Raw genomic sequence first — 18948 nt, 5'->3', positions numbered from 1 at the left:
GTCTTCTTAGATTATTTGAGAATGGAACATCTTCCCTCTAAATAAGGTTTTTTGTATCAAATATGACTACTCCTTTCTAAGTTCCAACTTGCTCTTTTCGTCCATTGAAGGTCCAAACATTCATTTAGCTTAATAGTAGAAGCAACATGTCCTTACATTTTCTCAAACTCGTCCACAATATGCCAATATCTTGATTGAGTATGATTGTGCCACGTGTATGAATCTACAACTCATACATTGAGTTTCATTCATCAAAGAGAGACTCGTAGATGGTTCAAATGAATTCTAAAGAACTTCATTAGCGTCTCACAACAACCCAAATTCCCTTTGTTCATGCAAAGGTATTTGTTTGATCTTTTGATTAAACCTATATTACACACATCTTGCAATTTGCGTATTCGAAATTTATATCATTAGTGAATCTATCACAATGTGGTTTACTCCCTCTAAATTAATATGATCAAGATCACCAAGGTTCACTGAATCATATCCTCTATGTGCTCCCTCTCTTTTAAAGTTGCCTGAAATATCGATCTCCCTCTGAATCTCAATCTCCCTCTTTTTACAAGAACAATCTCTAAAGAAAAATCAAGGCATATAGTTCTTAGAAAAAATAAAAATCACATATAATAATTATTCTCAATAATAATATTATTATTACAAGAACATTATAAATACTTAATTCATAATGAATTAATTCTATACCAATAATCAATATAATTATTATAATAGTTTAACCATCGTAAACTTTGGTCAGAAAGAAAAGAACCTGAAATTCGAACTTTCAATGATGGTTGACCATTAGATCATATGAGGTTTAGAGTTCGATGAGGGGTAGATTTCATTTTCATTACTTATCACATTCTTTTCAATATCTATTTTCTACTCTTTTTATTATGTCTTTCCCTCTAATTGTTCATAGGTGACATCTCTTACCCTCAAAGACACTTAAAGCAATATATTCCTTAATAACATGAAATATAATACATTATATATAATTATCTTTCAAGAATTGTGCCTTGCAAAATCACCTACACCACATCTTAAGACTCGAATGAAGCAATACGGATTGGGTTTTCAATTGGTAAAGAAACATTTGATTTTCAAAAATGTTCCACACCATGTAGTTCCTCGTGTAATATTTAATCCAAACAATAATATATTCATATTAATGAAATAATGTTTGCAAGAACTCGAACATCTCATACTTGCTAATGGTATTAGGAAGTGTTTGGCTCAATTTCGTTTTGATATGAACTGACATCACCACTGCTAACATAGGGGCATGTGGTAATTTCATTGATTTGTCACTGCCCTTTTCCATACTATTGTGGACAAACTGATATGTGAAGCCAAAGTGTTCCAGAGATTGATGGCGTGATCCAATGAAGTTGATAAAGTCTAACAATTGCTAATGGAGAATGTCTTAAGATACTCTTCACAATTTGTATACCCTGCTTTGTGCTTACACTTTGCAAGTGACATGGTCACACAGTATCTTTGGAACATCTCATTTGTTTAATTATGCAAGTGTGAAAGCATATCCACCCTTCATTCTGTCGAAGATTCTTTTGAAAATATGTGCAAACGTGTATTCCAAAGACTGGCTATGACAAATTTCCTTCTCACCCCAGTTTGGAAATTTGCTCTTTCATTCCCATTTTGAAGTAGTCATCATACTTCTTCGGCACTGCCATGCTTGACTCCAGTTGCCTCTTCTCATTTGTGTATCTCTAAATTTTGTTTTGGATCACATTTCTTTGGTAGTGTTATCTATCATATGGTATCTTCCCATCTTCTCAATGAAACTCTGCCAATATTATCGGGTACCAATTGGTTTGCAATTGTCGCCAAACTATTATTATGTGGATACTCAAACCATGTATTGCCTGCTTTTCCACTGTAGATTTCTTTTTTTAACATTTCCTTGTCTATCTTGCACGGTCAATGCTAGGTCACATGTTACTAGCATTGGATTCAATGTTTATACATGTCCTCTTGATTCTGCTGGGATGCAATAATTGCATGTCAATTGATGTCTTCCTCAATCATGAGGTTATAAACTTTAATCTACTTAGAAACTCATTCATTTACCCCTCCCGATTGTTCTACTTGATATCATAAATAAGTTGGAAGTCTTAAACATTCACAAAAACAAACTTGTGGATGCTTCCTAGGCAACACAATAACTATGGTACATTGTAACTCCACCTTCATCTTGTTCACGATATCTACTACTTGCACTTGACCTGAGCTTCTCTTTCAGGGCTGAGAATAGCGTGATTTGACAACACTTCGAACACCCATCAGTTGAGCCAATCTTTGAACCGATAATTCCTTCCACAAGGTCTATAGTTTTCTTCATCGCCCAGCAATCTGAACAACTCTTTTATTCTCCTGTCATATCGATTCTACATATCAAAGGAATGACCATACTGCAAATCTACTCTCCCCACTGTTTATACGGAACAGCCAATGCATTGTCCCTCCACACTCAATGTCACTTTGGTCCACAGTAGATAATGACAAAGATTGACAAGCCTCACCATTAACAATTCATCTTTCCTCTTACATTTGCAGTTGGCTCCGATACCATGTTTAGTAAACATGGCTCGGTTTCTACAAATGTAATTACACTACCATTGTTATAGGTATGTTCCAAATGCAGATCCCAATCTCTTATAAATATAAGAGTAGGAAACCTATCTCTATGATTAATCATTATTAGTTAATATATATTAACAATATAAATCACAATATAACATATGTATTATATACAGTATATATGTATAATCTAATACATATATATATATATATATATATAATATATATTATATAATATTAAATATATTTAGTATAATTATAATATTATATATACAATATATTATATCAACATTGTATGTTAAGATTAAATCAATCCAATTGTAACTATAATCTTAACACTCCCTCTTAGTTGGAGAAGATTGATATAGAACACATTATGCTCTTAGGGATATGAAGAGATATAATCTCAGTATGATATTTCTAGAATGATATATTTATGGATATCAACATAAATCCATCAACACGGACATATATATATTAGCACATATTACATATGGAATTTGCTTCAATTCACTATGAGGCTAAATTTCTCAACAATTCTCCTACCTAGCACTGCATCAAGTGGTATTAGAGCGAAGGTTTGATTTCGTTGGAGATTATCAGAGCTAGTTGATCTTGTGGATTTATTGCTTTGGGTTTGAGAAGATCTCGGAAGATGCCTCCGAGAAGATTGGACCCTAGGGCGGTTGATGATCTCTATGATATTGTGTAGACTAGGATTTCAAAAAAGGTTAGATCACATTTAAAATCTGAGATGGAGTTGATGAAAAATGAGATCATGAAAGTTATTATTGGTGTACCTAGGTATGTGGGTACTGAAGATGGTTATGAAGAAGTTGTTGAAGACTTTGAGGATGTTCGATCTAGTGGTGAAGAAAAAATTGATCACATGGAGAGACCTATGGACGACATTGCTGATTAGTTGGATAGATCTGGATCTCAGTTAAAGTTGAAGCACAAGATGGATGTTTCTAATTCCCCAAGTATTTTGAATCTTGAAAACCTGATTGATTGGATTGGTAAATTGGAAGACTACTTTGAGTTAGAGGATATTGGAGATCCGCCTAGAGTGAGGTTGGCACAGACTAAGTTAAAAGGACATGATGCTCTATGGTGGAAAGAATTGCAAAGAGATAGTGAAGAAGAAGGTGAAATGAAGATCACTAAATGGAGGTTGATGGTTACGAAATTGAACACTAAGTTCAATCTTGTTGATTATGAACTTGAATTGTTAAAAGATTGCAGAATTTGAAATAGAAGGATATGTTTGTGAAGGATTACACTAAGGAGTTTTACAAACTGGCTATTCGGTCTAGACATAGAGAACTTTCTAAAGAAAAGGTGGCTAGATATATTAATGGTTTGAGATTGAAAATTCAAGATGAGATTGGTATGTTGAATATTGCTTCAGTTGAGGATGTTTATCAATATGCTCTAAAGGCAAAAGAGAAATTGAAGAGAAGACATTAAGGTAGTTCTTGTGGGAAACAAAAAAAGGAAAACTTGTTGAAGGATAAACAGATTGTTGAAGATGAACCAAAACCTGTTGAACAAAGGAAGAGAACAGACAGAGGTGCACTTAAGGGTACTTGCTACAAATGTGGACGACGCAGAACATTTGAATGTTTACAGAAGGCTAGCGATAGAAGAACTATTGTGGTGAATGAGGTTGATCATTTATTGAATGAACCCGAGCAGGAGGGGGGGAGCTTTTTGATTCAGAGAGTGTTGCTTAGAAAGGTGGTGTTGCAACCTTGTCAAAGGAGTAATTTGTTCAGGACTCGTTGTCAGTCTTGAGGTAAATGTTAGAATAATTGTGGATGGTGGTAATACTAATAACCTAGTTGCTATAGAGATGGTTCAAAAACTTGGTTTGAAGAGAGTGAGACATCCTTGTCCTTATAAGATCAATTGGTTACAAAATGAGATGCTTTTGAAGTAATGAAGCAATATCTTGTTAATTTCTAGATTGGACAATATGTTGATCAAGTGTTGTGTGATATTGTGGACATGACTAGATGTCACATATTACTTGGTAGACCTTGACAGGTATGATTGCAAAGCAGTGCATAATTTTGTCAAGAATGTGTTTATTGGGGAGAAGGGTGGCAGGAAGCATTACTTGATTCCCTTGCTGAATGCAAAACTTGGAAGGAGAAACCTGCATTTTGGTAGCCAAGTTGAATTGAAGGATTCTCAAAGGGTTAGAGATCAGCATGGAAAACAAACCTATTGCACACTAAAAACAAATGTGAAGAATCAAAGAAAACAGATGAAAGTTGTTGAAAAGGATTTGCGGAAGTGGAACAAATACAAGAGTGTGCACATTGATCACTTGGAGGACATGTATGTGAAGAACCACTTCAAGGTTTACGTGTTGAACCTTAAACGATGTTCTTCCACCTGTTAAGAACATCTTTTCTTCGCACCTAGGGTGTCTAATGCAAGAGCATCCTAGTGTAGTCAGTCATCCTATATGCAGGGGCTTCGAGCTCAAATTTGTGGAGTTATGGTTTGTGCAATTGGGAATATGTTCAAGATATATTAGGCAACCTTGTCCTAAGTGCGCATGATGATTGGAGTAATCGCCTTGAAGTTAGAGCCATTTTGGTCAATGTTGGTCGCGTGTTCCTAATTTATTGGCAAACATTGGAGATTGTATTCGCGAGTTTTGATCCAAGGGAGTTGATGTGTGCACTCTTAGATTTGGATTGATGGATGGTAAATGGATCTATGCTTATGGGTGCATACTCCTATGTTGTCATATGAGTTAGTTATGCATCGTAAACTTGGGGTTTGTCTTAAGTATTTAGTTATTTCATGTATTTAATGTCTGTTGTCAGGCCAACTTGTGGCTTGAGGGTGTATTTAATGTGAGTGTTTATTTAATGTAACTTGCTAGGCCAACCTATGACTTAGTTTAGTATAAGTAAAGGGTCTTGAGAAGTCTAAAGTCATTACTTGTTCAGCATGGAGGAAGCTAGGAGTAGCTGAGAGGAGCAAAGTTGAGCAGAGCTAGTAGCTAAGTGTGGGCTTGGGAAACAAAAGGGTTGCTTGGTGGCTTGCAAGCACAAGTTTAGATTCTTCTTGGGGTTTCTACCATATTGTTGTACTGCTAAAGATCGGGTCTAGCTAGGAGTTGGATCTTGCGAGATCTTGCAGAACTGTTATTGTAATTTCTTGATGTATTTGGCCGCAACCTGGAAGGCCTTACAACTAGGCATGTTGGATATAAATTTCATAATTCTATTATGAGAATTGGCATTTTTGTGGATCTAAATCTCTATGTTATTGTTTATATTTCGCTATGTAGTTAATTGTTGGGGGCTAGGATATCTCCTCTAGGGGTTCTCTTGCCTTGCACTGCATCTGAGTAGGTTCAAAAGCAACCCCAGAAAGTCTCATTGAGAAGCAGTTAAATGGATATTACGATATCTTAAAGGCACTTCTGATTATGTTTTATGTTTTGGTAGCAATAATGTACAACGGCAAGGTTTCATTGATTCTAATCTTGCCGGAGATTTACATAAACGAAGATCTACCACTAGTTATGCTTTCATGTTTGTTGAGCTTCCATTAGTTGGGTCTCAAGGCTGCAACATTTCATTGCTCTTCCTTCTGCTGAGACTGAGTATTTGGCCCTTTCCGAAGGTGTAAGGAAAATGATTTGGCTCCAACAATTGTTTAGTGATTTCAAATGTCAACAAAGCGACTATGTTTTATTTGATGATAGTCGTAGCATCATTTTTATAGCTCATAACCATTCCTCTTTGCGTTATTCTAAGCATATTAGCATACATGCTCACTTTGTTCGTCACGCGTTGAAGAAGGCAAGCTAAGGGTTGCAAAGATAGACACAAAGGTCAATCCAGTAGATATCTTGACCAAGGTTGTACCCAAAGAGAAGTTCAAATGTGCCCAGACTTCTCTTGAGCTCGTTAAGAAGAGCTGAAACAGCAATACAGCAATTGATTGGATCAGTCATCTGTTGAACTTTAGGTGGAGATTGTTGAATTGAATGCCAATGGACACCTTTCTCTCCAACACTGATTTCTCTTCATATTACTTGTAGTGGGTTGTCTTTAGATATGTTGATGTATCATTGTAACTCAACTTTTGTTTAATCAGTACAATTCCTCTACTTAGTGTGGACCTAGCCACAATTGTGGTGCTCTTTTTCCCTTGTGAAATACTATAATAGTTTATGTTCAATTTTTGTTCTTCATAATTTACAAATACACACCAAAAACTCTGTATCGATTTAAATGCCAGATAGTGCAAGGGATATAGTATGTAGAAAATAGTACGAAACTTTTTTCAAACTAGTTTCGCATTTCTCTAAGTTAAGTTCATTATTTAATTGGTTAGTATTGATCAACCAATTGGTACCAATTGATATAATGGGCTCTTTTACTTAAGGCTTTCATCAAGTCTTTTTCATTTTCTTGTTTGTCGAACCTATGCTTGATTTTTTAGGCCTTCGTCATCTTTTTCTTTGTTTTTGAGTGTGTGTGTTTGTTGGTTTTTAGTACTTTCATTTTGCTCAAGTCATTGCTTTCGGTTTTCCCTTCAATTTGATCCAACCTAGAGCTTAATTGGAGTTGTCAGACAAAAGATATGACCATTTTAATGCCCAAAAAGTAGATTTTTTTTATGCACCTGCACGAATTTAAAATATCATGTTATATTTTTAATTTGGCATTCACTTTTTGAAAAATATAACTTAAACTCACTTTATGTTATATTTTTAAGTTACTTTATCAATTAAATTTTCACTTAAAGTAACTATAGTGCACTTTATATTATATTTTTAAGTTGAGTTTACTTTTTGATTTTTCACTTAAGTGACTATATTAACTATATAGTTCAATTTAATTTTTGTTATTTAAATCAAATGCTCTAGTAAATATTATTTATTAAATTATATTTACACATATCGTTAATATGATAATGTAAATATAATTTTTGTCCCACTTAAATAATATTTTATCAAAATTAAATTGACATGTGTTTAAATGAATAACTAAAATGTGCAATTACATCTAACAATGGACCTTTTTTATGCAACTACATGTAAAACTCAACTTAAAAGTGTAAATCACTTAAAAGTGGACCTTTTTGATGCAATTGCATGTAAAACTCAATTTAAAAGTGCAAATCACTTTAAAGTGGACCTTTTGTATGCTATTGCATGTAAACTCACTTAAAATGTGCAATGACATCAAAAAGTTGAGCTACATGTGTTATATGAATATGCAAAAAGGTGAACTTTTGCTTTGAGTTGCATATGCATGTAACTTGAACATGCATATGCACCAAAAAGGTGTGATTTGCTTCATAATAACATTTTTAATATATGCATACACCTCTAAAAAATGTGTTTTGCATTGGAACACATGTATTTGCCCTTCCAAAACCCATTTTGGAAAAACTTCATGCATTTGGCTTTCAAGAACATGTTTTTGGTGTTTTTGCTTCATTTCTTCCATGGATTTTCTTCAAATCTTCTCCTATAGGGTCGTTTTTGCAAATCTAAATGTTTTCAAGCTTTAAACTTCATGCAAATAAAATGTCATTTTTTACTCCATTCAAGGGTACAATTTGGTAAAAAATGCCTAAAATTTGTCATTTTGACTCACGTTTTGGCTTGGAAAAGAGACGTTTTAGCACATTCATTCATTTGCATTACACCAAGCATCACGTTTTTACATTTGGAAGTGAAAAATTTACATGTAATGCACTTAGAGATTTACATTTTTTCCCCCAAAAACGTCCCAAGAGCTTGCATTGAACAAAAACATTGAAGTTGGGAGCATACTTAGGGCACATTTTTGGCATTGTGCATCAAAAATGCCTCATTTGCTGCATCTTGCAGATTCCTTTTGCAAAGTTTGAAAAGATCTAAGTTTGTTGGAGAATTTCTCAATATTTGAGCTTTTCCCTCCTTCATTTTTGGCACATAATCATCATGTAAGTAGACATTTTCCTTCTTGCTAATAAATTTGTGCTTATCTTGCTGATTTTATGCATATTTTAGCTTGATGATTTACACTAGTTGATTTTGTTGTCATGGAAAGTGTGTTTTCCTTTAAAAATGATGAAATGGTTCATGTTCATGTTTTTGATTTTTTCCTAAACTCTAAATTCGAAATTGCATATTGAACTGCTTTGCTTGTTGACATGTTTGAGTCATTTGCCAAAAGTACGTTTTTCTTTTGAAGTTTTTTTTTTGTGTTTGCTTTTCAGTTTTTCTCCATTTTGGAGAAGTTGCAAGTTCTTTCCCAAGAACTTCGTCAAGTTCCATTTCATACAAAAGCATCATAACATTCTATTTCCATCTTTCCATATGCACTTACGCCTCTATGAGCAAATACATGTTTTTCAACTTCCCGTGTCATTACACACTTTGCATCTCATCTGTTATCTACACTTACATGTAAGCTCATTTTTCATCTACATTCGCATGTCATCTCACTTTTCATCCCTCATTACATGTTGCATTTACATGTAATCCATTTTCCATGCAATAACATCTTGAAAACCTAAGTCACTTTTTAAAAATCAGCAATCTCCATTTGCATGCATTCCCATGCATTCCACCTATTGGTTCCCAAAACCGCAGATTGGAATCCTACGAGCCTTGCCTGCTCGATGCTGGGATATCCAACCGGTTGAGGCCAACTTGACGGGATTGATCAATGTAATCTAAATCCCCTGCGCTTCCGGCTTTGCAAGACCGTGGCGGGTGTACCTGATCCTGGACGAAATACTTAAATCCAAGACACTTAAAACAGATCAATCAGAGTGCGAATACAATAAACGTTTTCCAAATGGCAAGAAATATAGGGAAACTTTAAACTTGCGATTTATAAACTGAGAACAAGAATAAATGATGGAAATATCATTTTAAATAAAGTATAGATATAAATTAAAATGAAAGATGAATATACTTATTCCTCAAAGGAAAGAAGTAAGACATTTGCTTGCATATGGATTATGAATTAAGAGCGAAAGACCAGTGCTTAATTAAATGGGCAATAGAGTCAAAATTATCGATTGAAACGTACAACTTTATAAAATCTAATATATTTGAATTATAAACAATTTTAATAATCAGATGCGATGGATCAATTATTTAAATACAATTTTAAATAAGTCTAAAATGCACTTTAACTCTTACTGAGACAAATTAGACATAAATACGGAAACAATAAATTATTTCCCGATATTTATGATTATCAAATTTAAAATGCAGTAATGATCCCGTCCACTATTCCAAATATTAAAATATTTATAAAATATAAATAAAAGACATTTATAAAGGACACAATTTAATAATGAGTTAAACTCTAATGCAAATAAAATAAATGTGCTTACAAATTATGCCTGAAAATTATAAGTAGAGACACTCCTTAAGGATGATCTATCCACAGCAAATATATCAGGATCAAATGAGATTGACTCAAAAATCCGCCGTCCACAGGCTTGGTTCAACAGGTTACTCCTTTGCCGATGAGAAAATATATTACATCATAAGATAGGCCAAGAAATGGTCCAAAGTATGAAAATTGAATGTATTGTCCCCTCCTTGGTTCTACTTTACATATATTTATAAACAAGTAAGGGGTGTCGGTTGTTCTTCCAAACACCGCATCCTTTCATAATAAAAACTAACCTATTGTTAAAAAACTTTAACATAACTTTATGTAAGCTGAAAATATCCGCTAGCTTAATTACTCCTTTAATGTTTCTTCATCGGGCAGAGACTTGCATTCTAAATGTACATCGTTTTGAGCATTCTAGTTGTCGGTGATGCATTCCTGGTTATACAAAATCGAATGCAAAGGACTCCATCCTTCCATTCGCGACTCACAATGCTTCCTCTCTTATCCCCGACGATGTTCATCTGAAGACTTCTGCGTGCGATCTCGTTGCGCAAATCTTGCATAAATGGGAAAATTTAATAAAACTTCAAGCATCCAAGTTCCTGTCCCGCGGGTTTTCCAAACACGTACAGTCTTGTGAAATTTTTTATTTCCAGCATTAAACTTTAGACGCTAGATGGCCTCCTCTTTCATTCGCATGCACGCTGCTGGCCCAGTCTGAAACCACGAGTTTATTTCTGATAAATCCACTTTTCTCCCAAGTTTTTATTCAAAAATCTGATAACCTCATCGCGGAAATATGGTGAACTGTAAAGACGCTTCTATGAAAGCCTGCTGCTACGCAATGCACAGACCTGCAAGCAAACAACATATCAATAAGCACGCAAAATATTAATCAAAATTCCTCAGTATTCAATGAAGATATCCCCTCAACCATGTGTTCTCAGATTCGGGTGGGTTTCTATCGCAGATATATCTGATGCTGCTAGTACTTAAGTTTGTGACCTTGCAGTCATTCACCATTTATAATCATTGTGCGGTTCTGAAAACACATTCTGGCGCCCCTCTCCCGTTTTAAGTTTCTGCCGTCAATCATATGATGTGCTCCTTATCCATTGCTATCAAAGACAAACATAATATGTGAGTATGCTCAAAACAACATGCTTCCTCTGGCCACAGAGAACTCTACACATGCCATATATTTTTTCAAGACGAACTTTATCAACAATAGGAGGCCCAGCCAACCTATCCCTCTGAACAATTCAAATCTAGGCAATCCCATTGTTGGCATGCTGTCTTAATCATGAATAATCCAGTGTATTAATTGATTGATGATTTATAACTTCTACAGGCTTTTGGATGAGACTTATTTCATTTTCGAGTGTGTCTACATCCTCTCATGGTGATCCAGATTTGAAACAGATTTGAAAGCTGAGAAGAAACCTTTTCATGATTATTCTTTCTGTGAGTATTTCAAGGAAATTGAACCTCAGTGTGATATTAGCCCCAATGTATCAAGAAGTTGACCATATTCATCATGCTGCAAGGAGGAGCTCTATCAAATCCTGGTATGGCTGATCACACAATCTGTAAGTGTTCCTTCTTTGTCAACTGATAGAAGTGCACAATCTAGATTGCAGTGTCCTCCCTCGTTATCTTGTATCTATCTTTTCCATGTCTGGTACAAAATGAATATTTCCCTTGAAAAAATATATGAGCAAAAACCTCTCAGACTAAAAACATAGGTGCCCCTGCTGCAAACTGTATCATCACTTCTTCATCAAAGTAAAAGAAAGAAACCTCTCCACAACATTTGATCAATAAAATAACGAAATCCTGGGTTCCATCACCACCTTCACACATATTCATCTCCTTCATTTTTCATTTTCATAATACTTCATACCACCTTCCATTTCCATTCATTGCATACGTATATGATATCTCTTTTGAGATCATCTCATTGGGTCTACAAAGTATCAAATCCATACTCGAACCTTTGTTGCTGATCAATAATCAACCTGTATGGCGATTTTCTCTGATGATATGTTTATGTTTTGGGATTTTTGTATTACAGCACAAGTGCAAGAGATGCCCTCACCCTCTAAATCTAAGGGCAAAATGAAATACCAGTTTGATAAAGAGTTGGCTCATGCAACTCCATCTCAAGTCACATCTATTCTTGACGTGTTAGACACAAAGATTGGACACGTGGACATGACTGATTTTCTATGAATAGTAGAAACTCCTGTTGTTCATGAGATGAAACATATCAAGAGAAGTCATATTCACTTGGTATCTACATTTCCCATGGCTGCCATGGAACCTGAGTTTGTTCTTGGATGTGCAAAACATTTCAGCCCAAGGTCAAAGACAATCAAGGATGCTCATGGTAGGGTTATTATTAGTCTTGATCCAGAAGTTATCGAGCAAATTTTCAAAGTACCACATAATGCAAAATGCGTAGATCTAACCAAAGAATCATCTTTGGAAATATGGAATAAGAAGGGAGATTATCAAAAGTATGTGAATCAATGTTGGTTGGATACCAAGAGGAACAACTTTTTGAAATGGCCAAAGACCATTCACAGGTCTAATTTCTAACAGGAGTAGAAAAACCTTATCATTCTTCTTAGCAGGATTGGTGGTCTTAAAGATCCCACTGATTTTGAACCATGGATGTATAAATTCATCTTCCAAATCATGGAGAACAAAGAACATATCTTTTAAAGAGAATTGGTTAGCACTACACTCTGTCAACAATTGCTCAATGTAGGGACTTCAGTGTCTTTCTACATGAATTCCTACCTTGTTTACATCATTGCTGCCATGGGATCTTTCTCTAGACTCTCAACCAAAGGAGATCGTCTTCAGATTCCAGTTTGGGATTACTATGATCAGATCACTCTGACTAATACTAAGTTATATTACAGAAAAATTCAAGATGTTTTCTTTGGGCATTTCCGATGTCTGTTTGATAAACAGTTATCCATCAAAAGGGTATCTGATGAAGCTTGGGAAAGGTAAATCAGTATGGTTGTATTTTTATCCAGTTTCTAACTTTTACTTACTTGAGGGTTGGATACTTTAAAGGTGAGTCGTATACCTTACCTAGATATGCTAGTAATAGAATCATTCTAATGGAAGTTCAGTCTGATCAGCATGCTTTGCATAGGCCTAGTTTTGGTATTTCTTTTGCCAAACCCTTGGTGATTGGTAATTATTTGATCCATTATGTACATAAAGCAAAAAATATGGAAGTAGAATTGTGGTTAATCACTTTGAAGAAATTTAAAGTCAGATTTGACTTTTATTACCGAGAAATGGATTCTCAAATCAAGAGGGCTTTTATGCATGTTCATTGCATCAAGGATGTTTGGATTGATATGTGAACAGAACTAGATATAATGAAGATGGATTATTGCAGATTAACATTGTAGCAAATTATTGATCTTAACATGCTTGAGATCCCATCAGATTTCCAAATCGAAGATGATGGCAACATTCTTGATTCAAAATATCATTAGGTGGTTTTGATAAAAGGTGCCCTTTTCCCATTCAATGACAGCAGAAAGAAGGTACATCTATCCTTGATAGATTTCAATCCATTTTAGCAAACACCAACAAGTGGCTGAAAATTAAAGGCCTAACAAGAGTTAATCCGAAATAGGTTTTGGATTGTGGAAGCTTTGGCCCTCTTAGAAGGAAATCACAGCTGGAAATTACAGGAAAAGATGGAGCTTCTTTTTCTGATGTGAAGAAGTCCTTTAAATTCAAGTTAAAGGGCGGAAAGGGATCAAGTCATCTCAAATCCCTGAACCAATTCAAGAGTTAGAGGAGGAGTCAAAGGAGTTAGACAAACAATCAAAAGAAGAATCAGATGAAGATGAGAAAGAAGGAGAAGCAATGACCATATCTCCCCCGAGACCTGCCCAAACTCATGCACCATCCATGCATGAAGCATCTTTTCTAAATAAGATAGATGATGATGTGGATTCATTTTCCATTGTTTTCACACCTTCTATTCCAGTTTCAAAAGTCAATACATTGGCTCTTCCTATTTCTTCAGTTGCTCCTCTTATTCTAGCAAATGAACAAAATGAACATTGGGAAGTCTGTTTGAGGATTTTCCAACTCTTACAAAGGGTCAAGTTTCTCAACTTGATGTATCTCTAATAGGTTTTGAGCTTTTCATGACAAAATCCTCTCATCATGCACTTATGAATTCAGCTATGCAGACTGAATCTTGTTCAGTCACAACGGAGATACAATTAGAATCAATGTCAATGGTCTCCACTGTACCTGCTTCCACAGATGAAAGTTTCAGCTTGCCTACATGGTTGAGCAGAATTACAATGAAGAGAAGGAAAGTAGTTGTAACTTTGGATAACCTTCCTGTAAAGAAAACTAAGTCCAAATCTTTGAAAGATAAGATTGTTTCAAGGATCTTAGCTGATTTGAAGAAAACCAAGTTTGTCGAAGTTGTTGGGCCACTGGTGGACAAACCTATTGAAGAACTTACCCATTTTGATTACAAGTTCACTGAGGTAAAAATCGGGAAGCAGTCACGTTTGAGTTGTTTGCAAGATGCTCAAGATGCATTAGCTAATGTATCAAAAAGCAATCATGAATTATGGGAAAAGAAGAATCAACTCAAACAGGAAATTACTTGCTTAAATGAAGTCATTCGGCAACAATCTTCTCAAAGTTTTGTTACTGTGTCTCAGACATCTAAGGAAAGAAAGTTGATGATGCCGCCAAGTCTTGGATAGGAGAAGTCATCTCTGAAGGAGTTTGAGCCATTACAGAAACAATTGTAGTTCTTATGGAGCAAAACTTGATTTCCTCCTTGACTCAAGAAGCAAATGATTTGAAGGAGATTCTCAATGACTTGGATGAGATTGCTAAATTTGATTTAGATGCCATGGTTTCATGTGATATTCTTCCATTCTGTGAAACGTTCTTCAGGTATCAAGGGCTTATGAATTATAAACAAGAAACACTAAGAAAACAGGTTACAAAGTTGCAAACAGGTCTTGGAGATTGCTAATCAATAGAAACAGGTGTCACATGTGATTTAGCACAAATGGGATGTCAGGTTCTTGATAAACATGGTAATTTGATTACAATTGAAAGGGCAAGTTCAGAATATACAATTAGGATCAATATTGATTTAGATTTTGAAGATTTTGGTTCTCACACGATGGACAAATTTGTCCTTAATAAATATTCGACAAAACACTTGCTAGATTACCTAGTAGCGAATTCTAAAGTTGTGCAATCAGCATATGCAGATGCAATAAGGATAGAGGCAATATCGAAGACAACGAAGACTTTTTATCTTCCTACAGTGCGTGATGTTATAATCAAGTTCAAGGAACTAAAGAACAATATTTAAGATTGTTATTTTGTTTTTATTTTTGTTTGTAGATCAAAGAAGATGCATTGCATGAAAAGATGTAATTACATGTAATGCAAGTTGCATGTGCAGTTGCATGTAACCCAATAATTTCTCTTCTAGTTAGACTAAGTCAAAGTTGGTTGAGTTGCTCCCAATTTTTCCTCCATCTTTTTCTCAACTCCTTTGCCTATATAAAGGAGTGTCCCCTCATTGTAAAATCTTATTTTTTATCTTTTATTATATGCAAGAGAGCTCTAGAGAAATTATGCCAGCAGAGCTTTGTTTGTGTAGCACTATTTTGATAGAATAGTGAATACAAAAGAGCAATTGAGACTCTACTTTGATTGAGTGAGATTGTTACTTGTGCGAATTAGAAGCTTTGTCTGTAATTTGCATGTGTTATCTTTGATTTGTGTAACATTGTGTTCTTGATAATTGAGTATAAAACGAGTTAAGAAGCAATTGGAGCCAGAGCTTTGACTAGGAGCAATTGTGGAGATATATAGTTAGAAGCTTTGTCTATGGTTTATGTCTCTTTCTTGATTCACAAAATAGTTATCTTTACTTTTAAAAGTCTTTGTCCCCTACTAGTAAAGCTTATTCATATAGAACTACGATTGGACTTAGAGCCAAATTGGTACACTTTTAGCTAGCCTTTGAGTTAGTGTTGGTCTATTGGTATCACCAATTTCAACTTTCGATAGAAGTGTAGTTAGAGATTTCACCCTGCCCATTACTTGCTCCACGGGTAAGTGGATTCTTTCTTGAAAGTTAAGAGGAAAAAATATTAGTAACACTTTTTTACAAAATCTCTCAACTTCTTGCTTACCTTGAGTTGATCCAAGGAATGGTGGGAAAGGGGAGTCTTCCCTTTAAAATAGGAGAGACTTTGTCTCACATGCTGTGGCTGGTTATCCTATTTTGCGACTGGATTTTACCCAAAATTGTCGGTTGCAAAATATTCACCCAACAATTACAATCATTAATCAAGTATACTAGTCATAATGATAACTATAATTTTGTATCCAAATGATTATTTTCATCTTAGCCCTAATTGATTTGGTCTTGAAACTAATACTGAATTGATGTCTTTGTGTTAATACTGATAAGTAGAGTTGACTTTCGATGAATTGAAGATCTAATGAATTGATTAGCTTCTCAGCTTATCCTAAAATATTTCACTACCACAGACACTGTGAAGCATTTAAAAGAGCGGTTCACTACCTGGTAATTAAAGGACTTGTTTATCTATTAAAAAAATAAACAATATAACCCAAATCCTACATCAGTCTAGACGCCCAGAGGAGAAAAGTCTACTGTAATAACAGTTCAAGCCAACTGATTCCAAAAAATTTGCACCGCTTTGGATAGAAGTTAAAACGAGAAATGTTCAAGATCCAACTACATGGGAAGTAAGCTTTAATTCGAATTTTCTTGCAAAACAACAAGCGAAAAGTAAAATCTAAATGCTGCTTTTTGTTTTCACTATACTTTTAAACGTTCAATAAATGATTTTTTTTTGGTCTAAACTACAATGACCATCACACCGCCAATATTGATGTCAACAGGAGTATATGGAAACAAATCTGACAGCACTATAGAGGAACAAAACGAACAAAAATCTGATAAATTGTAGACAACTCAATATGCTCAGAACTGACCCAATGATGAAGACATGCTAATAATGTGACATCGAAAGGCCCTAAAAGCTACATTTCAAAAAACATGAAATGAAATCAGACTGAATGTGCAATTTAACTTCAATAGTGTAGACTCAAGTTTACTTACCTTAATTATTACACGCTTGGCATCTTTGACAAAGGCCCGAGACGGATCCATTGTCTGCCACAGGCAACCCGGAAAAAGAAAATGAACAAGATGGAGGGTTGGTCTCCTCAATTCAGAGCTGGTAGCCCAGAAGTGAGAAACTTTGACCAGGCTCTATTTCCCGTGGATTTTTTTAAAAATTAAAATTTTCAGTGTGCTGAGCATACCTTGAGAAACAAGTAAACGGCCCGATGATAAGGATGCCGATCAGGATATCAACCTTAAAAGGTCATCTGGTGATTAACCTTTAAAAGGTTCTACCTATTGTCCACATGGTAGTCAAAACATTTCACCGTATCAAGGTTCCTCCTCTCCTTCAAAGTTGTGGAAGTTGTCGTCATATTGAAAATTTGCCAATATCATCTTGATTAGATACGAGGGGTGAAAAAAAATCTTACCATACTAAAGAATTTAATTCCACTTCTAGTCATGATGAAAAGGTCTATACAAGGGCACTTATTAATTGGAGAGCAAAAATGTTGATAGCCCAAATCAAAATTAGTTCACACTAGTTGAGGTGTGAAACGGGTAGATGACAGGATCCAAAAAAAGAGTGGATAGACACAATATGGGAGTGGTAGAGACGGAGCACCACTTTGTCAAGGAATGTCCGACATATAGTAACATCAGATCGAGGTATGCAGAGCTATTAGAGAATAGAGATCTAAACTACTTATTTGAGGAGTATCAAGTGAAGAGAACAACGGCTTTGATTAGCAAAACTCAGTAACGGAAAGACAAGTTAACCAAAAGCCTATAGCTAGATTTGATTCTCTCCTTCCTTGGGGGTTTATTGTGTGGGTCCCATAGGCTACTCTAGCCTCGTGGATGTTATTAAAATCTTTCATTCATTCAAAACTAGCACTTTCACCAAATAGTGCAAGGTTTTAGCTAATTTCAATTATGAGTTCCCTCCCCTTCCATCCCTTGTCTCTCAATCAGTGAACCTAGGGCCCGTTTGGCTACGGGAATAGGAATAGCTATTCTGGAATAGAAAATGAGGGTACGTATACCTATTCTCTATTTGGTTCAGCTAGAATTTGATGAAGAATTTGCGGACCCAAAAATTTATCTTTTCTAAAATAAATAAAACTGGAATAGGAATACATATTCCAATTCCACCTATTTGGGTGGAATTGCAAAACCTCATTTTTGGGCCAAAATTGGAATACATATTCCAATTTTATTTCATATTCCAATTCCGATTGAATGCATCCAAACAAAGAATTCAAAATTTTAGGAATAGACATATGCCTATTTCGCTTGTATTCGCGTTGCCAAACAGGCCCCTAGTGATCAAACAAAAGCAACATACTATTCCATCACAATCATATATACAAAAATCAAACACACCTTAAATATTTTAACTTGCAACCTTGGCTCATTCATATAAGACTAATATTATAGATATTCCAAATTATGAATATAACAATTAAACACATAATTTATATCATCATAGAGATTATGTGGTAGCAATTTGGTAAGTCTTACATAAGAAACAAAATATAGATACTTGGGTATACTCATTTTTGGGATTATTTCATCACATACAAAAGATGGGCATTGATTAAATACCTAGAATTGCACCTAGCATGAATATGGTACATCCTACATATTTTTCAAAATAATGTGAACTTTTCTTCCATAAGTATAGGTCATGACCTTGAAATTGAATTTGAAGATAACAAAGGTATTGGTAGGAAAAGAAATTATTATTTTATTTTCATTCAATAT

At 34.9% G+C, this 18948-nt stretch overlaps 1 protein-coding gene across 3 annotated transcripts in view; it reads right to left on the bottom strand.

Moving 5' to 3' along the window:
- LOC149541765 (delta-1-pyrroline-5-carboxylate synthase-like) overlaps positions 1-17555 on the bottom strand; it is a 214169-nt gene extending 196614 nt beyond the window's left edge. The window contains exons 1-2 of one of the 3 annotated variants that reach the window (XM_089796875.1): positions 17382-17555; positions 17176-17229 (exon numbers count right to left, since the gene is read on the bottom strand). In XM_089796875.1, the coding sequence (XP_089653001.1) occupies positions 17176-17226 (51 nt within the window). In that variant the 5' untranslated portion in view covers positions 17227-17229; positions 17382-17555. Of the gene's footprint in view, positions 1-17175 lie in introns of all 3 variants that reach the window. The other 2 variants (XM_089796874.1, XM_089796876.1) reach the window with 2 other exon arrangements.
- Positions 17556-18948: the final 1393 nt, after the last annotated feature.

Source organism: Cupressus sempervirens, chromosome 8, assembly GCF_028749045.1.
Source record: "Cupressus sempervirens isolate cs-2001-9-10 chromosome 8, ASM2874904v1, whole genome shotgun sequence".
NCBI lineage: Eukaryota > Viridiplantae > Streptophyta > Pinopsida > Cupressales > Cupressaceae > Cupressus > Cupressus sempervirens.
This window is presented reverse-complemented; position numbering and strand designations above follow the sequence as displayed.